This window comes from Bison bison, unplaced genomic scaffold (genome assembly GCF_000754665.1).
Source record: "Bison bison bison isolate TAMUID 2011002044 unplaced genomic scaffold, Bison_UMD1.0 scf7180017864473, whole genome shotgun sequence".
NCBI lineage: Eukaryota > Metazoa > Chordata > Mammalia > Artiodactyla > Bovidae > Bison > Bison bison.
In genome coordinates, this window is record NW_011495034.1 from 19684728 (window position 1) to 19699489 (window position 14762).

A 14762-nucleotide genomic window follows, 5' to 3' on the forward strand; every position below is an offset into this window, starting at 1 on the left:
CTCCAGTATTCTTGCTGGAGAATCCCCATGGACAGAAGAGCTTGGTGGGCTACAGTCCATGGACTCGCAAAGAGTTGGACACAACTGAGCGACTGAGCACAGCACAGCACATGCTATAGTATGCTTCCCAAGTGGCACCAGTGGTAAAGTATCTGCTTGCTGATGCAGAAGATGCGGGTTCCTGATCCCTGGGTCAGGAAGATCCCCTGGAAGAGGGCATGACAACCCACTCCAGTATTCTTGTTTGGAGAATCCCCACGGAGAGAGGAGCCTGGCAGTCCATAGATTCACAGAGTTGGACACAGCTGAAGCGACTTAGCATGCACAGATATTATAGCAGAAAGGCATCGATCCTCTCCTGTGACTCATGTGGGCATGCTATGTTTCAGGGCTCCCGAGTGAAAATGGCCATAGGACAGCCAAGAAAGGCGAGTGAGGTGGGTTAGGTTCTCACACACGCACACGTTTTGGGAGAGGTGGGACACTGACTAACCTGGAGGCCCTGTCTCCACATCAGAGAACCACCATCACTCAGCCCCGTCAGCTGCTGCCAGGCAGGAATGTGGTGGGTCCAGGCAGGAATTTGGATTTTCATGTGATGCAACAGCCCAGTGAAACATGCCTGCAGCCACTAGGGCTGCAGTCTGCCAACACTGTTATACATTAGCCGGAGCAATCTGTAAAAGCTTGATTACGATCCTTAGCATCCATAGGTGGCATTTACATCTATGAACATTCTGCTTTATTGGGTTATATGTGGGTTTTCTTTAATTGGAGTATAGTTGCTTTACAATGCTGTGTTCGCTTCTGCTGTACAATGAGGTGAATCAGCTATGTGTGTGCATATAGCCCCCCTTCCTCGTGATCCTCCCTCCCACCCCTCTAGGTCATCGCAGAGCACCGAGCAGAGCTCCCTGTGCTATTCAGCAGCTTCCCGCCAGCTATTTCACATATGGCACTGTGTGCACGTCAATCCTGCTTCCTCAGTTAGTCCCACCCTGTCTTTGCCTGCCCCGCCGCCCTATCCACAAGTCTGTTTGCTGCTGCTGTGTCTCTATTCCTGTCCTGCGAATAGGTTCATTTGTACTACTTTTCTAGATTCCACAAATACACAATATTTGTTTTTCTCTTTCTGACTTATTTCATTCTGTATGACAGACTTTTAAGTCCATCCATATCTCTATAAGCGACCCAATATTGTTCCTTTTTAATGAACGAGTAATATTCCAGTGTATATTACTGGAATATTAAAAAAAATGTTTCATCACATGGGGAAATGGTCAGAACACAGTAAGTGACAAAGGCAGATTACACAGCAATAAGCCCAATATGATCTCAGTTTTGTTAGGAAAAGACAGAAAAAGGTCCAGAAGGATAAATATTCCTGGTGACAATCTTCAGGTAGAAGATCATTTCCTTTTTGTGCTTTTCTGCCTTTTCAAATTTACTATATTGATATTGATGTACTTAAGTAAATTAGAGATAGATAGATGGATAGATCTGTTTAAACAAATAATCTTTTAAACACAAATAATCCACCGGAGTTGTGCAGTATTTGACAAGGTAGGAAAGTACTTTCATAACGAATATAGGCCCTGTTTTATAGATGAGGATGAACTTCCTCAGTGATATCTGTGTGGCTGAGAGTTGGTACAGGAGTCCTGAGCCTAAGTTCTTTCTCTAAGTATAAAAGGCTTCGGTTCCTTCTGTGCCATTTAAACATGCCATTGTGAGGTGTTACCCTTGGCCACAGATTTTTAGACCCTTCTCTCATCAGAGATGGGTCTATTTCTCCTCACTTTGCATTTGGGCCTGTGTGGAAATGTTTGCCCAAAAGAATACAGTGGCAGTGACCATTGGCCAGTCTGGGTGTAGCCTTTAAGGGGATTGGCAGTTTCTGCTTCCTTCTTCTTGGAATCTCGAGCTGCCTTGTGAAAAGTCTGTCCAACTAGACAGCTAGAGAAACCACAGGGAGAAACCCTGAGGCTACACAGAGAGGGAGTAAGCCTGGCTGAACCAGTCTTTCAAGTAGTCCCTCAAGAGCTAGACTATAAGTGAAGCTTCTTTGTCTCTCCAGACCATCCAACTGGCAGCTGAACACCATGGAGGGACCCCTCCAGTCCATCTAACGTCAAACAGAAAATATCCCATCTGAGTTCTGCTTGAGTTGCTGACACATGAAATAATAACTTGGTTGTTGTTTTAAGCCATTATATTCTAGGGAAATATGTCATGCAGATAGCCACAACTTGCCTGGATACCTGCAACAGCACATCTCTGAATGCAGTACTGTTGTTTGTATCTATCTAGAGGCTTTCCAGGTGGCGCTAGTGGTAAAGAATCTGCCTGCCAATGCAGGAGACGTGGGTTTGATCCCTGGGTCGGGAAGATCCCGTGGAGAAGGAAATGGCAACCCACTCCAGTATTCTTACCTGGAAAAGCAGAGGAGCCTGGTGGGTTACAGTCCGTGGGGCCACAAAGAGTCAGACACGACTAAGCAACTGAGCACACATCTGTCTCTCTATCCATCCATCCATCCATTTATCTATCTCTAATTTACTTAAGTACATCAATATCAATATAGTAAATTTGAAGAAGGCAGAAAAGCACAAAAAGGAAATGATCTTCTACCTGAAGATTGTCACCAGGAATATTTATCCTTCTGGACCTTTTTCTGTCTTTTCTTAACAAAACTGAGATCATGTTGGGCTTATTGCTGTGTAATCTGCCTTTGTCACTTACTGTGCTCTGACCATTTCCCCATGTGATGAAACATTTTTTCCCCCCAGTGTGATTTTTAATGGTAGCACGGAAAATCTGTGAGATGGATATACTATGATACATGTAACCATTTTCATATTGTTTGAATATTTAGATGGTTTCCAAATTTTCTGCCTTATAAATACTGTTGCAATCAATGCCTTTGACCATAACCACTAATTCATATCACTGATTATATTTTAGGATGCACATTTGCAAATGAAATGATTAGGTATAAAGTTTATGTATATTTTTCAGGCTTTTGAACATTGGGAAGTTGCTCTGTGGACTAGGAGTATTTGAAAAGGACAGTTTAAAAAATATCTTTTCAAATTCTTAGTACTATCTTTTTTTTTCTTCAAAATATTGAGTAGACTTCCCTGTTCTATACAGTAAGTAAGTCCTTGTTTATCTATTTTATATGTAGTATTGTGTGTATGTTAATCCCAAACTCCTAATTTATCTGTCCTCACACCTCTCCTTCTCCTTTGGTAATCATAAGTTTTGGAAGGAATGATGCTAAAGCTGAAACTCCAGTACTTTGGCCACCTCATGCGAAGAGTTGACTCATTGGAAAAGACTCTGATGCTGGGAGGGATTGGGGGCAGGAGGAGAAGGGGACGACAGAGGATGAGATGGCTGGATGGCATCACTGACTCGATGGGCGTGAGTCTGAGTGAACTCCGGGAGTTGGTGATGGACAGGCAGGCCTTGCTGCGATTCACGTGGTCCCAAAGAGTCAGACACGACTGAGCGACTTGAACTGAACTGAATTGAATCATAGGTTTGCTTCTAGATCTGAGTCTTTGTTTTGGAGATAAGTTCATTTGTATTTCTTTCTTTTTTTTTTAAGATTCTACATATAAATGATGTCATATGACATTTTTCCGTCTGGCTTACTTCACTTAGTATAATAATCTCTAGATCCATACGTGTTGCTGCCAATGGCATTATTTCATTCTTTCTGTGGCTGAGTAATATTCCCCTGGTGTGTGTGTGTGTGTGTGTGTGTGTGTGTGTGTGTGTGTGTGTGTGAAAGTGTTACTTGCTCAGTTGTGTCTGACTCTTTGTGACCCCATGGACAGTAGCCCTTCAGGCGCCTCTGTCCATGGGATTTCCCAGGCGAAAATACTGGAGTGGGTTGCCATTACCTTCTCCAAGGGATCTTCCCGACCAAAGGATGGAACCTGCATTTCCTGCATTGGCAGGCAGATTCTTTACCAACTGAGCCACTAGGGAAGCTCCTATATCTTCTTTATTGATTCATTTTATCGATGGACACTTTCTTCTGGGTCTTGGCTATTGTAAATAATGCTGCAATGAACCTTGGGGTGATGTACTTTTTTGAATTATGGTTTATCCAGATATATGCACAGGAGTAGGATTGCTGGATATGATAGCTCTATTTTTAGTTTTTTAAGTAAACTCCATACTGTTTTCTATACTATCTGCACCAATTTACTTTCCTATTAATAGTGTGGAAGGTGATTTCTGCCCAGAACTGCACAAATTTTAATATCTGATTCATACCAAGCAGCACTTCCACAGGTATTCCATGAAAAAAGCTTTCTGGGTCAAATATGTTTGGGCAACGATGCATTCTATACTTTCCTGTTATGCCCAGCAGCTTATTAAGGTTATTAATAGAGATTGCTTATTATTAAAAGTTCTGAAACATTCTACCTACTGAAATATCATTTTATTTAATTTAATAGCTTCCAATTATATTGGGCTACCAGAACTCTTTTGTTTTTTCTTTTACATAATGCTAAAAATATACAAGTTTCACTCAGGCCACAGGCTCAGATTGTGCAGAACTGTAACTTTCAAAGATGTCTTCTGTCACGTAATCTAATTTATACCCTGATCCCTCTTTCACTTAATAACACTAAGCTTTATTTTTCCTAAAAGATCTGTCACTGATTTTTAATGCATTGAATAGGATACATTTATATAGCAACACATTCACAGAGTATAATTGAAAAAATGCAGTGAAAAGATTTTCTTTTACTCTTTCTCCAATCTGCCCATTTTCTGTCATTACTCTGAGCATCCATTTTTTGTTTCTTGTGTGTCCCTTAAAATACCTTCTTGAACACTCAGATAAATATAAATTACTTTTCTTATTCCTCTCCTAATAAAATATTGTACATTGATCCTTTTCGCTTAATGTATTTTGATAACATTTCTGTATCAGTGAACAGAATAATTTATCAGTTTTTTTTGTAGATGCCTAGTATTTCCTTAGATCTAAATACTTGCAGTGTTTACTCTTTTGTTCTTACGAACTGTGCTGCAATGGCTAGCTTTGTGTTTATGCCATTTCTCTCCATGCATTTATATCTGTAAGATAAGTTCTCTGAAATACAATTGCTGGGTCAAAGGATATCTATATTAGTCATTCTAATAAAGTCCCCCCATGAGGGTTATATGATTTATTTTCATACCAATAATATATGAAGCATGCCTGTTAACCACTGTCCTTGACAACAGGATGTGTTTTAAACTTTTTAGTTTTTGCCAGTATGACAGGCTAATGACAGTAGCTCAATGCACTTCCAGTAAAAGTCATATTACTCTTGTCTGTTTTTCTACTGGATGGCTAGCGTTTTTCTTATCCAGTCCTGTAAATAGTTATTACTTATATTTTGCTTTTAGGGGGAACTTGCAGGATTAAAAAATTTTTTTAATCCAATTTATCAATCTTTTCTTTTATGGCATCTTGGATTTGAGCCATCATTAGGAAGACCTTTCCCCTTTCCAGGTGATAAAGAAATGGTTCAGTGTTTTCTTCCAGAACTTTCACAACTTCATTTGTAAAATATTTGATCACTCTTTGCTTGTCCAGGTGTGCGGTATGGAACAATCTTACCATGTTTTTCTTCCCATTGGTTGTACAGTTGCTCCAGCCTCACGTTCTGGATGGCCCATTGTTTTTCTGCTGCTTCAAGATGTGGCAGGAGCCATCAGTCAAGTGAGGGTAAACTGCGTCGATTCATATGTTCCCCAGGAAATAACAAATGCCTTGCTGTGTCCCTGTCCTTGCCCCAGGAATAGAGACATAGGGATTCCCCTCTGGGGTCCTCATCCCTCTCTGGCATCTCCTGCTACTCTGCCCACTCCCCTCCCCCTTCCTACCCTTTCCATCCCTTCCACTCCTCCTCCCAACCGCACCCTCTGTCTTGACTTGCATGGGTGCTGGGGGATGGCCCTGGCTGATCTCCTTTGCTCAATTAAAAAAAAAAAATGTATTTGTTTATTTGGCTGTGCTGGGTCTTGGTTGCTGCGAGGGCTTTTCTCTAGTTGGGGTGCACAGGCTTCTTATTGCGGTGGCTCCTCTTGTGGCTCCAGAGCGCTGGGCTCAGTGCTTGTGGCAACTGGGGTTAGTTGCTCCCTGGCATGAGACATCTTCCCTGACCAGGGATCGAATTTGTGTCTCCTGCATTGGCAGGAGGATTCTTGGCCACTGAGCCACTGGGGAAGCCCTTGTTTGTTCTTAAAACACTTACCAGGACATTTAAGGCTGCACTTTTTAACACTCACGCGTGAAAACCTCGTTTCTGAGGCGCAAGACCTTTCAAACTATTGCGCTTGTTTTGCTTTTTCAGTGTCTCTCTTGAAACTCTTGAAAACTAGGAATGTTCTCTTCCTCCCTTCTGCCCCCTGAAGCTAGTCCCCTAGAATGCTGGTCACTGCTGTCAGAGTGTGGGGGGTAGGTGGGGGTGGGGCCGGAAATCCTGATCAAACAGACCCGGTCGGTATTTCAAAATACAGCTTCATAGCGCCCCCACACGGGGTAACGTGGTACTTGGGGAGTGACCACTGAAGCTTGAGGTATTTCCGTCATTTGAACTGTATTAAGGGGAGCACTGAATGCCCCATCCTCCTGATTCCACCAGCTCACCTTGAGGAAACTGTGTAACTTTACCTCTTTATGCACAACTTTTCCACATCTGCACTACCCCTCCCCGGGTCTGCGTGAAACTCTAACCATGTCACAGAGGCACAAGCACTTTGTCAACTTCAACGCAGGATCCACGTGTAAGGCATTACTACTATCTTCTTTCTCATCAAACACATTCTTCCCGGCCCCCACTGTGTTCCAAACACCATTCCAACGCATCTGTTCTAACACGTAACAAATACCTCTTTGAGAAGTTTTTAATTGCGTGTTAGCTCCCTTTCAGACCCGATTCATTTCTGATCTGAACAGCAACAAAGGGAGCTTTTATTGCCGAGGTTCATTTCTGGAAATTAAATTTCCATTTCAACACTAATGCTACTGTAATTCGCAGTGGTTTCTGTCTCTCTTTATTGTGTCTGACAGCGACCAGCTTATCAGCGTAAGTGGCTGAATACGAGTATGTAAATGTTACAACATAAAAAGGCATTTTTGAGAAGCGGGGGAAAGAAAAACATTTAAAGTAGGAAATTAGAGCAGTTACTGGATCCCACACCATGGTTAATGAGTGCGCAGAAAGCAAACAGTTTCTGGCTCGGGGACCTCAAGCGTTACAGCCAGGGCTACACTTCTCCTGTTTATGGAAGGAAACCCGGAATAGCCTCCACACATGGGAAGCCTTCAGTTTGCATTTTTTAATGCCTCTAGGGAGGACAGGGTTTCTGGTTTCAAATCTGTTAAATTTTTCTTTAAAAGACGGGTTTTGTTCAGAAACCAAAACAAAAATTAGCATATTAAGAATATATGCTGGTCACGCGTTTGCACTGGGGCTGGAAGATTTCATCAAGCGTGGCTTGCCAAACATCAGTGGGTTCCCTGGGAAGCAGGGTGGGACTTGGTCACTTTTGCCTAATTAGGTAAAATCTCTTAAAAGCCCCACACCCCATTTTTATTAAGAATTATGTATGTAAAATCTGGCCGAATGCCCGGCTAGGGGGCTAAAAGTGGCCATTCAAAGGTGGTGAGTTGGGAGAGATTTTCAGTTTCTTCCTCCTGTTATCTGTGTTTTCTAAATTTTTTTTTTTAAAGAATGGGATAATATGTCTTTAGAAATAAGAAAAATGGGAATTACTTAAGGCCAAATGAAAACTCACACATAGTTTGCTTTCTTTATTTTGCTCTTGGTGCCCAGGATACAATCTGAACTCAATTCAAATGAACGAAAACCTTTCACTGAGCATCTGATTGTGGCATGGTGCTTTCCTCTGACTCCGGGAGCCAACTTTGTTTTTCCTTTTGCAAGTCTTTCTGAGTAACACCTCAGGCCATCCAAAGACTGAATGGCTATGAGAACCTGATTTGAAAGTCACAAAGAAAATCATGAAAAATAAAAACCTTCCCCCGTCATATAAATACATGCTGTTTGATGCCTTATGTATAATGTTCTAAGTGTTGAAGATATTACTTCTAAAAACTGTCTATTCAATTAACCTTTGGAGTGTGGCAGTACTGGAGTCAAGATTGAGTCCTGTCTTGCTGTGTTAACTTGGGCAAATCACTGTTTTAGCTGTGGACATTGGCTTAGCTGTTGGGATTAGGTTCTGAAAACTGGAACCTGGAGTGGGGGCTGTCCAACTCCAAAAAAAGGACAGGAGTAAGTCCAGCTGAGTCACTAGGGAGAGCTGAGAGTATGTTGGAGATTGCTTGCTGTTCACCAAGAATCTGCTTTTCTTCCCCACATCCCTCCTACCTTCTTTCTTCCTCCTTGTCCCCCCTCCTCCGCTTCTTCTTCTCCATCGTTATCATCACCATCACCGTCATCCTCATCTCCATCATCACACAGCTGGATCCCTTTCCCACTCCTCAGCCTCCCCTACACTTAGGTCTGGCTACGTGACAAAGTCAAAGCCAAAGGAATGCGAGCTGAAATGTGCTCTCCCCTTCCTCAGGCTGTACACGGATTATGACAGGTCCCTCGCTCACCCTCAGCAGATGGTAGAGCCACACAGCAGAAAGAGATGAGGTCCCTGAATTACGGCGCAGAGGAAACCCCCGCTGCTTAGGAACATCTGCCTAAAACCATTGCCTAAGGACTCTTTAATAAATGTGCATGGTGTGTGAGGCATTTTGTTTGGGGGTGTGTTTGTTATGACAGCCTAGATTGCTTAATGGATGCAAAATCAAGCACCACCACCAAGAGCCTGGGGTGACAGCGGCAGTGTAGAGCTGAGAATCGGGTGCCTGGGGACTGAGTGACCCACTCTACTGACATAGAGGTCAATAATCAGTAAGATAAGGACAAGATTGTTGGGGTTCCATGGCTGGCCTTTATTAACCTCTGGGGATTCCTGAGAGTCAGGGGTTTCTTGGTTCAGTTAGCTTCTCTGGGCTTTCTTTTCTCATCTGTAAAATGGGAAATGTTGGATGAGATCAAGAACGTGTGTTTCATTTTAAGGGCCAGCACTGATTACATTGGGCAGGGCTGCTTGGAAGGGCTGTATTGAGAAGGATTCTGAGGAATATTGGATCTGCTGGAGAGTCCCACAGCCAGTTAATGGAGGAAGCACAGGAAGGGAGAGAAGGAACCTGCACACCAGTGGCTTCCGTGGCACGTTGTTCTCTGATGTCTATGAGTCTCATCATGGCAGAAACTTCAAGGACTGCAGTAGCAAATATGTTCAGCTGCAGGTGACCTCAGAGACTCGACAACTGGAGTCAATCCATCACTAGTGAGTCCCTTAGTTTAGCAGTTTTAACTTCAAAGATACCAAGCTGTCTGCCTTGTTGATGCCTGGAAATTCTATCCAGGTTTTTCATTTTCTTTCTTGTGTGTGTGTGTGCGTGTGCGTGTGCGCACGTGCTAGGTTATTCTAAAATGCCCCAGTGAAAAAGAATTTGACCCTGGGAAAGAGTTCTAATGGGGTTCTTCCCAGGTCATACTGATTCAGCCAGACCTTTAAAAAAATTGAGATGATGCTGCAGTCAGAGGCTCTGGAATGGGCAAATGATTTTGATATAACTTGGTTATAAGCCATTCAACCAAGAGTGCCCAGAGGAAGGAAATGAACTCATCTTTTCAAACCCTAGGAGAGCTGTATCATACAGTTAGGCTTGGTAACCAGGGAGCCAGGAGGCAGGGTTCCAGTTCCAAACTTGTTGCCAATTTGCTGTGTGGCTTTAGACGAACGTCAGCCCCTCTCTGAGTCTCAGTTTCCTCATCTGTAAAATAAGGATTTTGGACTAGAAATGTGGTTTTGAAATTGTGTCCCTAGCATTCTAAAGATTCAGAGACGATGTCCTGGGGGAGGAGGGTACTGCTGAGTTTGCGGGGTCCTGGGGACCCCTTCCTTTTTTCCATCAGAGTGACCTTCCTTGTAACTAGTATCTACTCTATACATGGGCCAAAGTAGTGCTCTGGTGATTCCCTTCCCGCTCCCTGGCTAGGTGAGGTCTCCCTGCTGAGAGGTTGACCCGTCTGGCTGCCTCACACCCCAGGGGGCTGGGAGGAGCTGAGCAGAGGAGGGAGGGAGCCGGGCGTTGCTCCAGCAGGCAGGGGCTGCCATCTGAACGCAGTGCAGCTGCCTAAATATTTTGCCTCCAGGTTCTTCCCGCAGCTGCCCATGCTCTGGTTCATCTTAATTAAAGGGGCTCTCTCATTCTGCCTCTGGCTTTTTGTCAGTTTCTCCCTGTCTCCTGGACTTGATGTCAGATCTCCAAGTTTGGCTGTGGTTTTATTTGGACTTGATTTGATTAGTGTAATAGCAGTGGTAGTAGTCACACATTAATCATCATAATGAATATCATCCTACATTTATAAACCACTTCAGATTTTAAAACTACTTTGACCTACATTAATCCATTTACAGACTGAAAACCCACCCCCATCCCGCCTTTTCTTTTTACATTTTTTTCCTTGCACTGCAAATGTGATAAACAGTTCTAATTCATTAAGAACACTGACTTGGATATAGGTTGACATGGTTTGAGTAATGGCACCATCACTTACTAGCTGTGTGACCTTGGGCAAGCTACCTACCCTCTCTGAATCTGTTTCCTCATATGTAAAATGTAGATAATACAAGGCTTACTTCATAGATTTTTATGAGGATTAAATGATAAAAATGAATAAACTTCTTAGGATAGTACCTGGCATATAGGAAGGGCTAGAGAAGTATTCATTACTTTAAAAAAATATATTTTTTTTTATTTACTTGGCTGAACTGGGTCCTAGTTACAGCATTCAGGATCTTTGGTTGTGGCATGTGGAATCCAGTTCCCCAGCCAGGGACTGAACCCAGGTCCCCTGCACGGGGAGTGCACAGTCCTAGCCATAGACTGCCAGAGAAGTCCCTTCACCACTATTTTTAATTAAATGTTTTTAATGGAGGTATAGTTGATTTATAATACTATATTAGTTTCAGGTGGTGCACAACATAGCGATTCAAAATTTTATAGACGATACTCCACTTATAGTTATTATAAAATAGGGGCTATCATCCTTATCTGTTCTGTAGCTCAGAGGAAATGCTTTCAGCTTTTCATCATTAAGTATGATGTTAGTTTATCATATATGGCCTTTATTTTTTTTTTTTCATATATGGCCTTTATTGTGTTTGAGGTATGTTCACTCTATGCCCACTTTCTGGAGAATTTTATCATAAAAGGATTTTGAATTTTGTCAAAAACATTTTTCGGCATCTGTTGAGATGATCATATGGTTCTTATTCTTCATTTTGTTAATGCCATGTATCACATTGATTGATTTGTGATTGTTGAATCAGCCTTGCATCTCTGGGACAAATCCCACTGGATCATAAGTGTATGATCCTTTCAGTGTATTGCTGGATTTGGTTTGCTAATATTGTGTTGAGGATTTTTGCATCTATGTTCATCAGTGATATTGGCCTCTAATTTTCTTTCTTTTCCTTTTTTTCCTGATATCTTTGTCTGGTTTTGGTATCAGGGTGATCCTGGCTCCTTTCAAATTACTGCTTCTGCCCTGGGTCTTGGAGGGCGTGAGATTTTGTTTGTACTCTATAAGAGTGAAGTCTCTATTTCTCACGACCCTCTGGGTCTCCTGAATGTAAACCCTGCTGGCTTTCCAGGTCAAATGTTCTGGGTGCTCATCTTCCTGGCATAAGACCCCTGGGCTGGGGGTCTTGATGTGGTGTTCAGACCCCTCACTCCTTGTAATTATTTTTCTCTTTGTGGGTCTGGGACTTGACTATAACATGACTCCCCCTCTCCTACCTGTCTCATTGTGATTCTTTCTTTGTATCTTTAGTTGCAGATCTTTTCTGGTAGGTTCCAAACTTTTTCATTGATAAGTTTTTCTATAAATAGTGGTAGTTTGCGGAGAAGGTGATGGCACCCCACTCCAGTAGTCTTACCTGGAAAATCCCATGGATGGAGGAGCCTGGTAGGTTGCAGTCCATGGGGTCTCGAAGAGTCGGACACGACTGAGCGACTTCACTTTCACTTTTCACTTTCATGCATTGGAGAAGGAAATGGCAACCCACTCCAGTGTTCTTGTCTGGAGAATCCCAGGGACAGGGGAGCCTGGTGGGCTGCCGTCTATGGGGTCACACAGAGTCGGACACGACTGAAGTGACTTAGCAGCAGCAGCGGTAATTTGGGTGGCCCAGGACACAAAGTGAGCTCGGGGTCTTTCTACTCCATCATCTTGAAAGCCTCTTTCACCTGATCTCCTACTTTTCCTTCCCATATTCACTTGTTTCAGCCTTCTGTTTATATGTAGGGATTTTGCTGCTGCCCCTGTGCTTGCAATGTTCTTCTGCCCCTGCTGCTGCTAAGTCACTTCAGTCGTGTCTGACTCTGTTCGACCCCATAGACAGCAGCCCACCAGGCTCCCCCGTCCCTGGGATTCTCCAGGCAAGAACACTGGAGTGGGTTGCCATTTCCTTCTCCAATGCATGAAAGTGAAAAGTGAAAGTGAAGTCGCTCAGTCGTGCCCGACTCTTCGCGACCCCATGGACTGCAGCCTACCAGGCTCCTCCATCCATGGGATTTTCCAGGCAAAAGTACTGGAGTGGGGTGCCATTGCCTTCTCCGAATGTTCTTCTAGAGTCCACCATTATTTTTTTAAATACAAATTTAAGCCATTGGGAAGCAAATCATAGTAATAAGGGGAAAACTTGACATGCTTTCTCAAACTAGGCATTCTCAACAGGGGTAATGTAACTTCCAAGAGGGCAAAAATTGGTTTTTGATGGGATCTTTAAAAAGCTAACTCTTTTAAAATAAAAACGATTTTTAGTTATCTATTTGGCGGCATCAAGTCTTAGCTGCGGCACACAGGATCTTCATTGCATCACGAGGCACCTTTTGTTGCGGTGCGCGGACTCTAATTGTGGCACGTGGGCTCAGTAGTTTCAGTGCAAGAGCTTAGTTGCCACCTGGCATGTGGGATCTTAGTTCCCCAACCAAGGATTGAACCTGTGTAGCCTGCCTTGAAAAATGGCTTCTTAACCACTGGACCACCAGGGAAGTCTTGAAAAGCTAACTCTTTTGTGTATAAAGCTCAGATATGCATATACTATATTAATAGATAGGCAATATATCTGTGGTTTTAATATTTCATAGGCGGGACATTGAGGGGCAGTGAGAAAAGGTTGAGAAGCACTGTTCTGATTCCTCTCCCAAGGTTAACACCCGGCTCTGTGTATGTCCTGCCACACTTTCCAGTTATCGTTTTATAGTGCAACAAAACTATCTGCAAAGTGTTGTTGTTTAGTTGCTAAGTCATGTCCAGCGCTTTGTGGCCCCATGGACTATAGCCTGCCAGGGATTCTCCGGATGAGAATACTAGAGTGGGTTGCCACTTCTTTCTCCAGGGCATCTTCCCTTCCTGGGGATTCAACCCACATCTCCTGCATTGCAGGCAGATTCTTTACCGTCTGAGCCACAGGGGAAGCTCTGCAATGTGTTAGCTCTCTGCTAATGTGTAACGGTTGTCCTTCCAGGATGCAGAAGTAGAATTGATGCACCTTATGCTGATGCATCATGAAGGATCATAATTGACGTGCTGATTCCTCTGCCTGTGGGTACTCAGGCAACTCTGGTGAGTGTATTTTCTTGAGCACAAGGAACCATAGATTCCTAGAAGAGCAACCGTGGAGTAGGAGTGGCTGTGCTCTTTTTGAGTTTTCATAGCTCCTGCTGAGTTACTCCTGTGATTTTCACAAGCATCACGAGTGTGGTCTCTGGATGGGGAGGCCAGCTCTGAGAGGCTGGAGCAGGCCTGGCAGAGAGTATGGACCCCAGTGGGGTTTAGACTTCTGGCTTTCTGTGCCATAGGGGCAGGTATGTTTCCTTGGGAGCCTCCTCCTTTGGGCTTTCACCGTGGGGTGAGGTCTCCCTTGCTGGCTCAGGACTGGCTTGTGGGGGATCTTCACTATACAACTTCACAAGCCCACCCCATGTTGTTGCTTGAGGAAGGCAGTCTGTGCCCTGAGAGGTCTGCAGCCAAGTGTGCCCTAACTGACTTTGGGAGGTATGGGTGGAAGTCTAAATCTGAGTTGCTCAAAGGTTCCTTCCTCTGACAACATTTACTAATAAACCTTGGGTGTGCCTCTCCTGAATAGCTGTGGCCCCACAATAGAAAAAAGGATTGGTACTTTTTGATCATTAATGCTTTGCCATATACTACTGCAAGCTCTTTCCATGCATTATGTCATTTAATCCCTCCTTGATAAGTACCTCGAGTGCTCTATCAGGTAAATACTATTATTACATCCATTTTAAAGAGAGGAAAATAGAGGCTCCATGGCTTGCTCAAGGTTCAGAGCTGATAAAGGACAGGATAAAGGAGTTGTACTCATAGTTGCTTAATGTCAGCATCTGTGACTCCTGGATTCTCTCTTCTCTTGCCCTCAGTGGTAGATTGACTTGTTTGCCCACTTCTTAATCCCTCTCTGTACTTACATCCTTTGGCAAGTGATACTGTTAGGGCAAAGGGACCACGATAGCCAATCCCCCTTTATAAAAATTGAGCTGTGGAGAATGCGGGCATCGATCCCACTACCTCTCACATGCTAAGCGAGCGCTCTACCACTTGAGCTAATTCCCCAGCTGCTATTGT

General features: G+C 43.5%; 1 protein-coding gene and 1 non-coding gene across 2 annotated transcripts in view; both read right to left on the bottom strand.

Moving 5' to 3' along the window:
- IRX6 (iroquois homeobox 6) overlaps nt 1-8482 on the bottom strand; it is a 50766-nt gene extending 42284 nt beyond the window's left edge. Inside the window, exons 1-2 of the mRNA XM_010861975.1 lie at nt 8412-8482; nt 6752-6908 (exon numbers count right to left, since the gene is read on the bottom strand). Of these exons, the coding sequence (XP_010860277.1) occupies nt 6752-6908; nt 8412-8482 (228 nt within the window). The remainder of the gene's footprint in view (nt 1-6751; nt 6909-8411) is intronic.
- A 6195-nt stretch (nt 8483-14677) lies between these two features.
- Nucleotides 14678-14750, bottom strand: TRNAA-AGC. Its single transcript has one exon. It is a non-coding gene; the product is annotated as a tRNA-Ala (tRNA).
- Between the last annotated feature and the right edge of the window lie 12 nt (nt 14751-14762).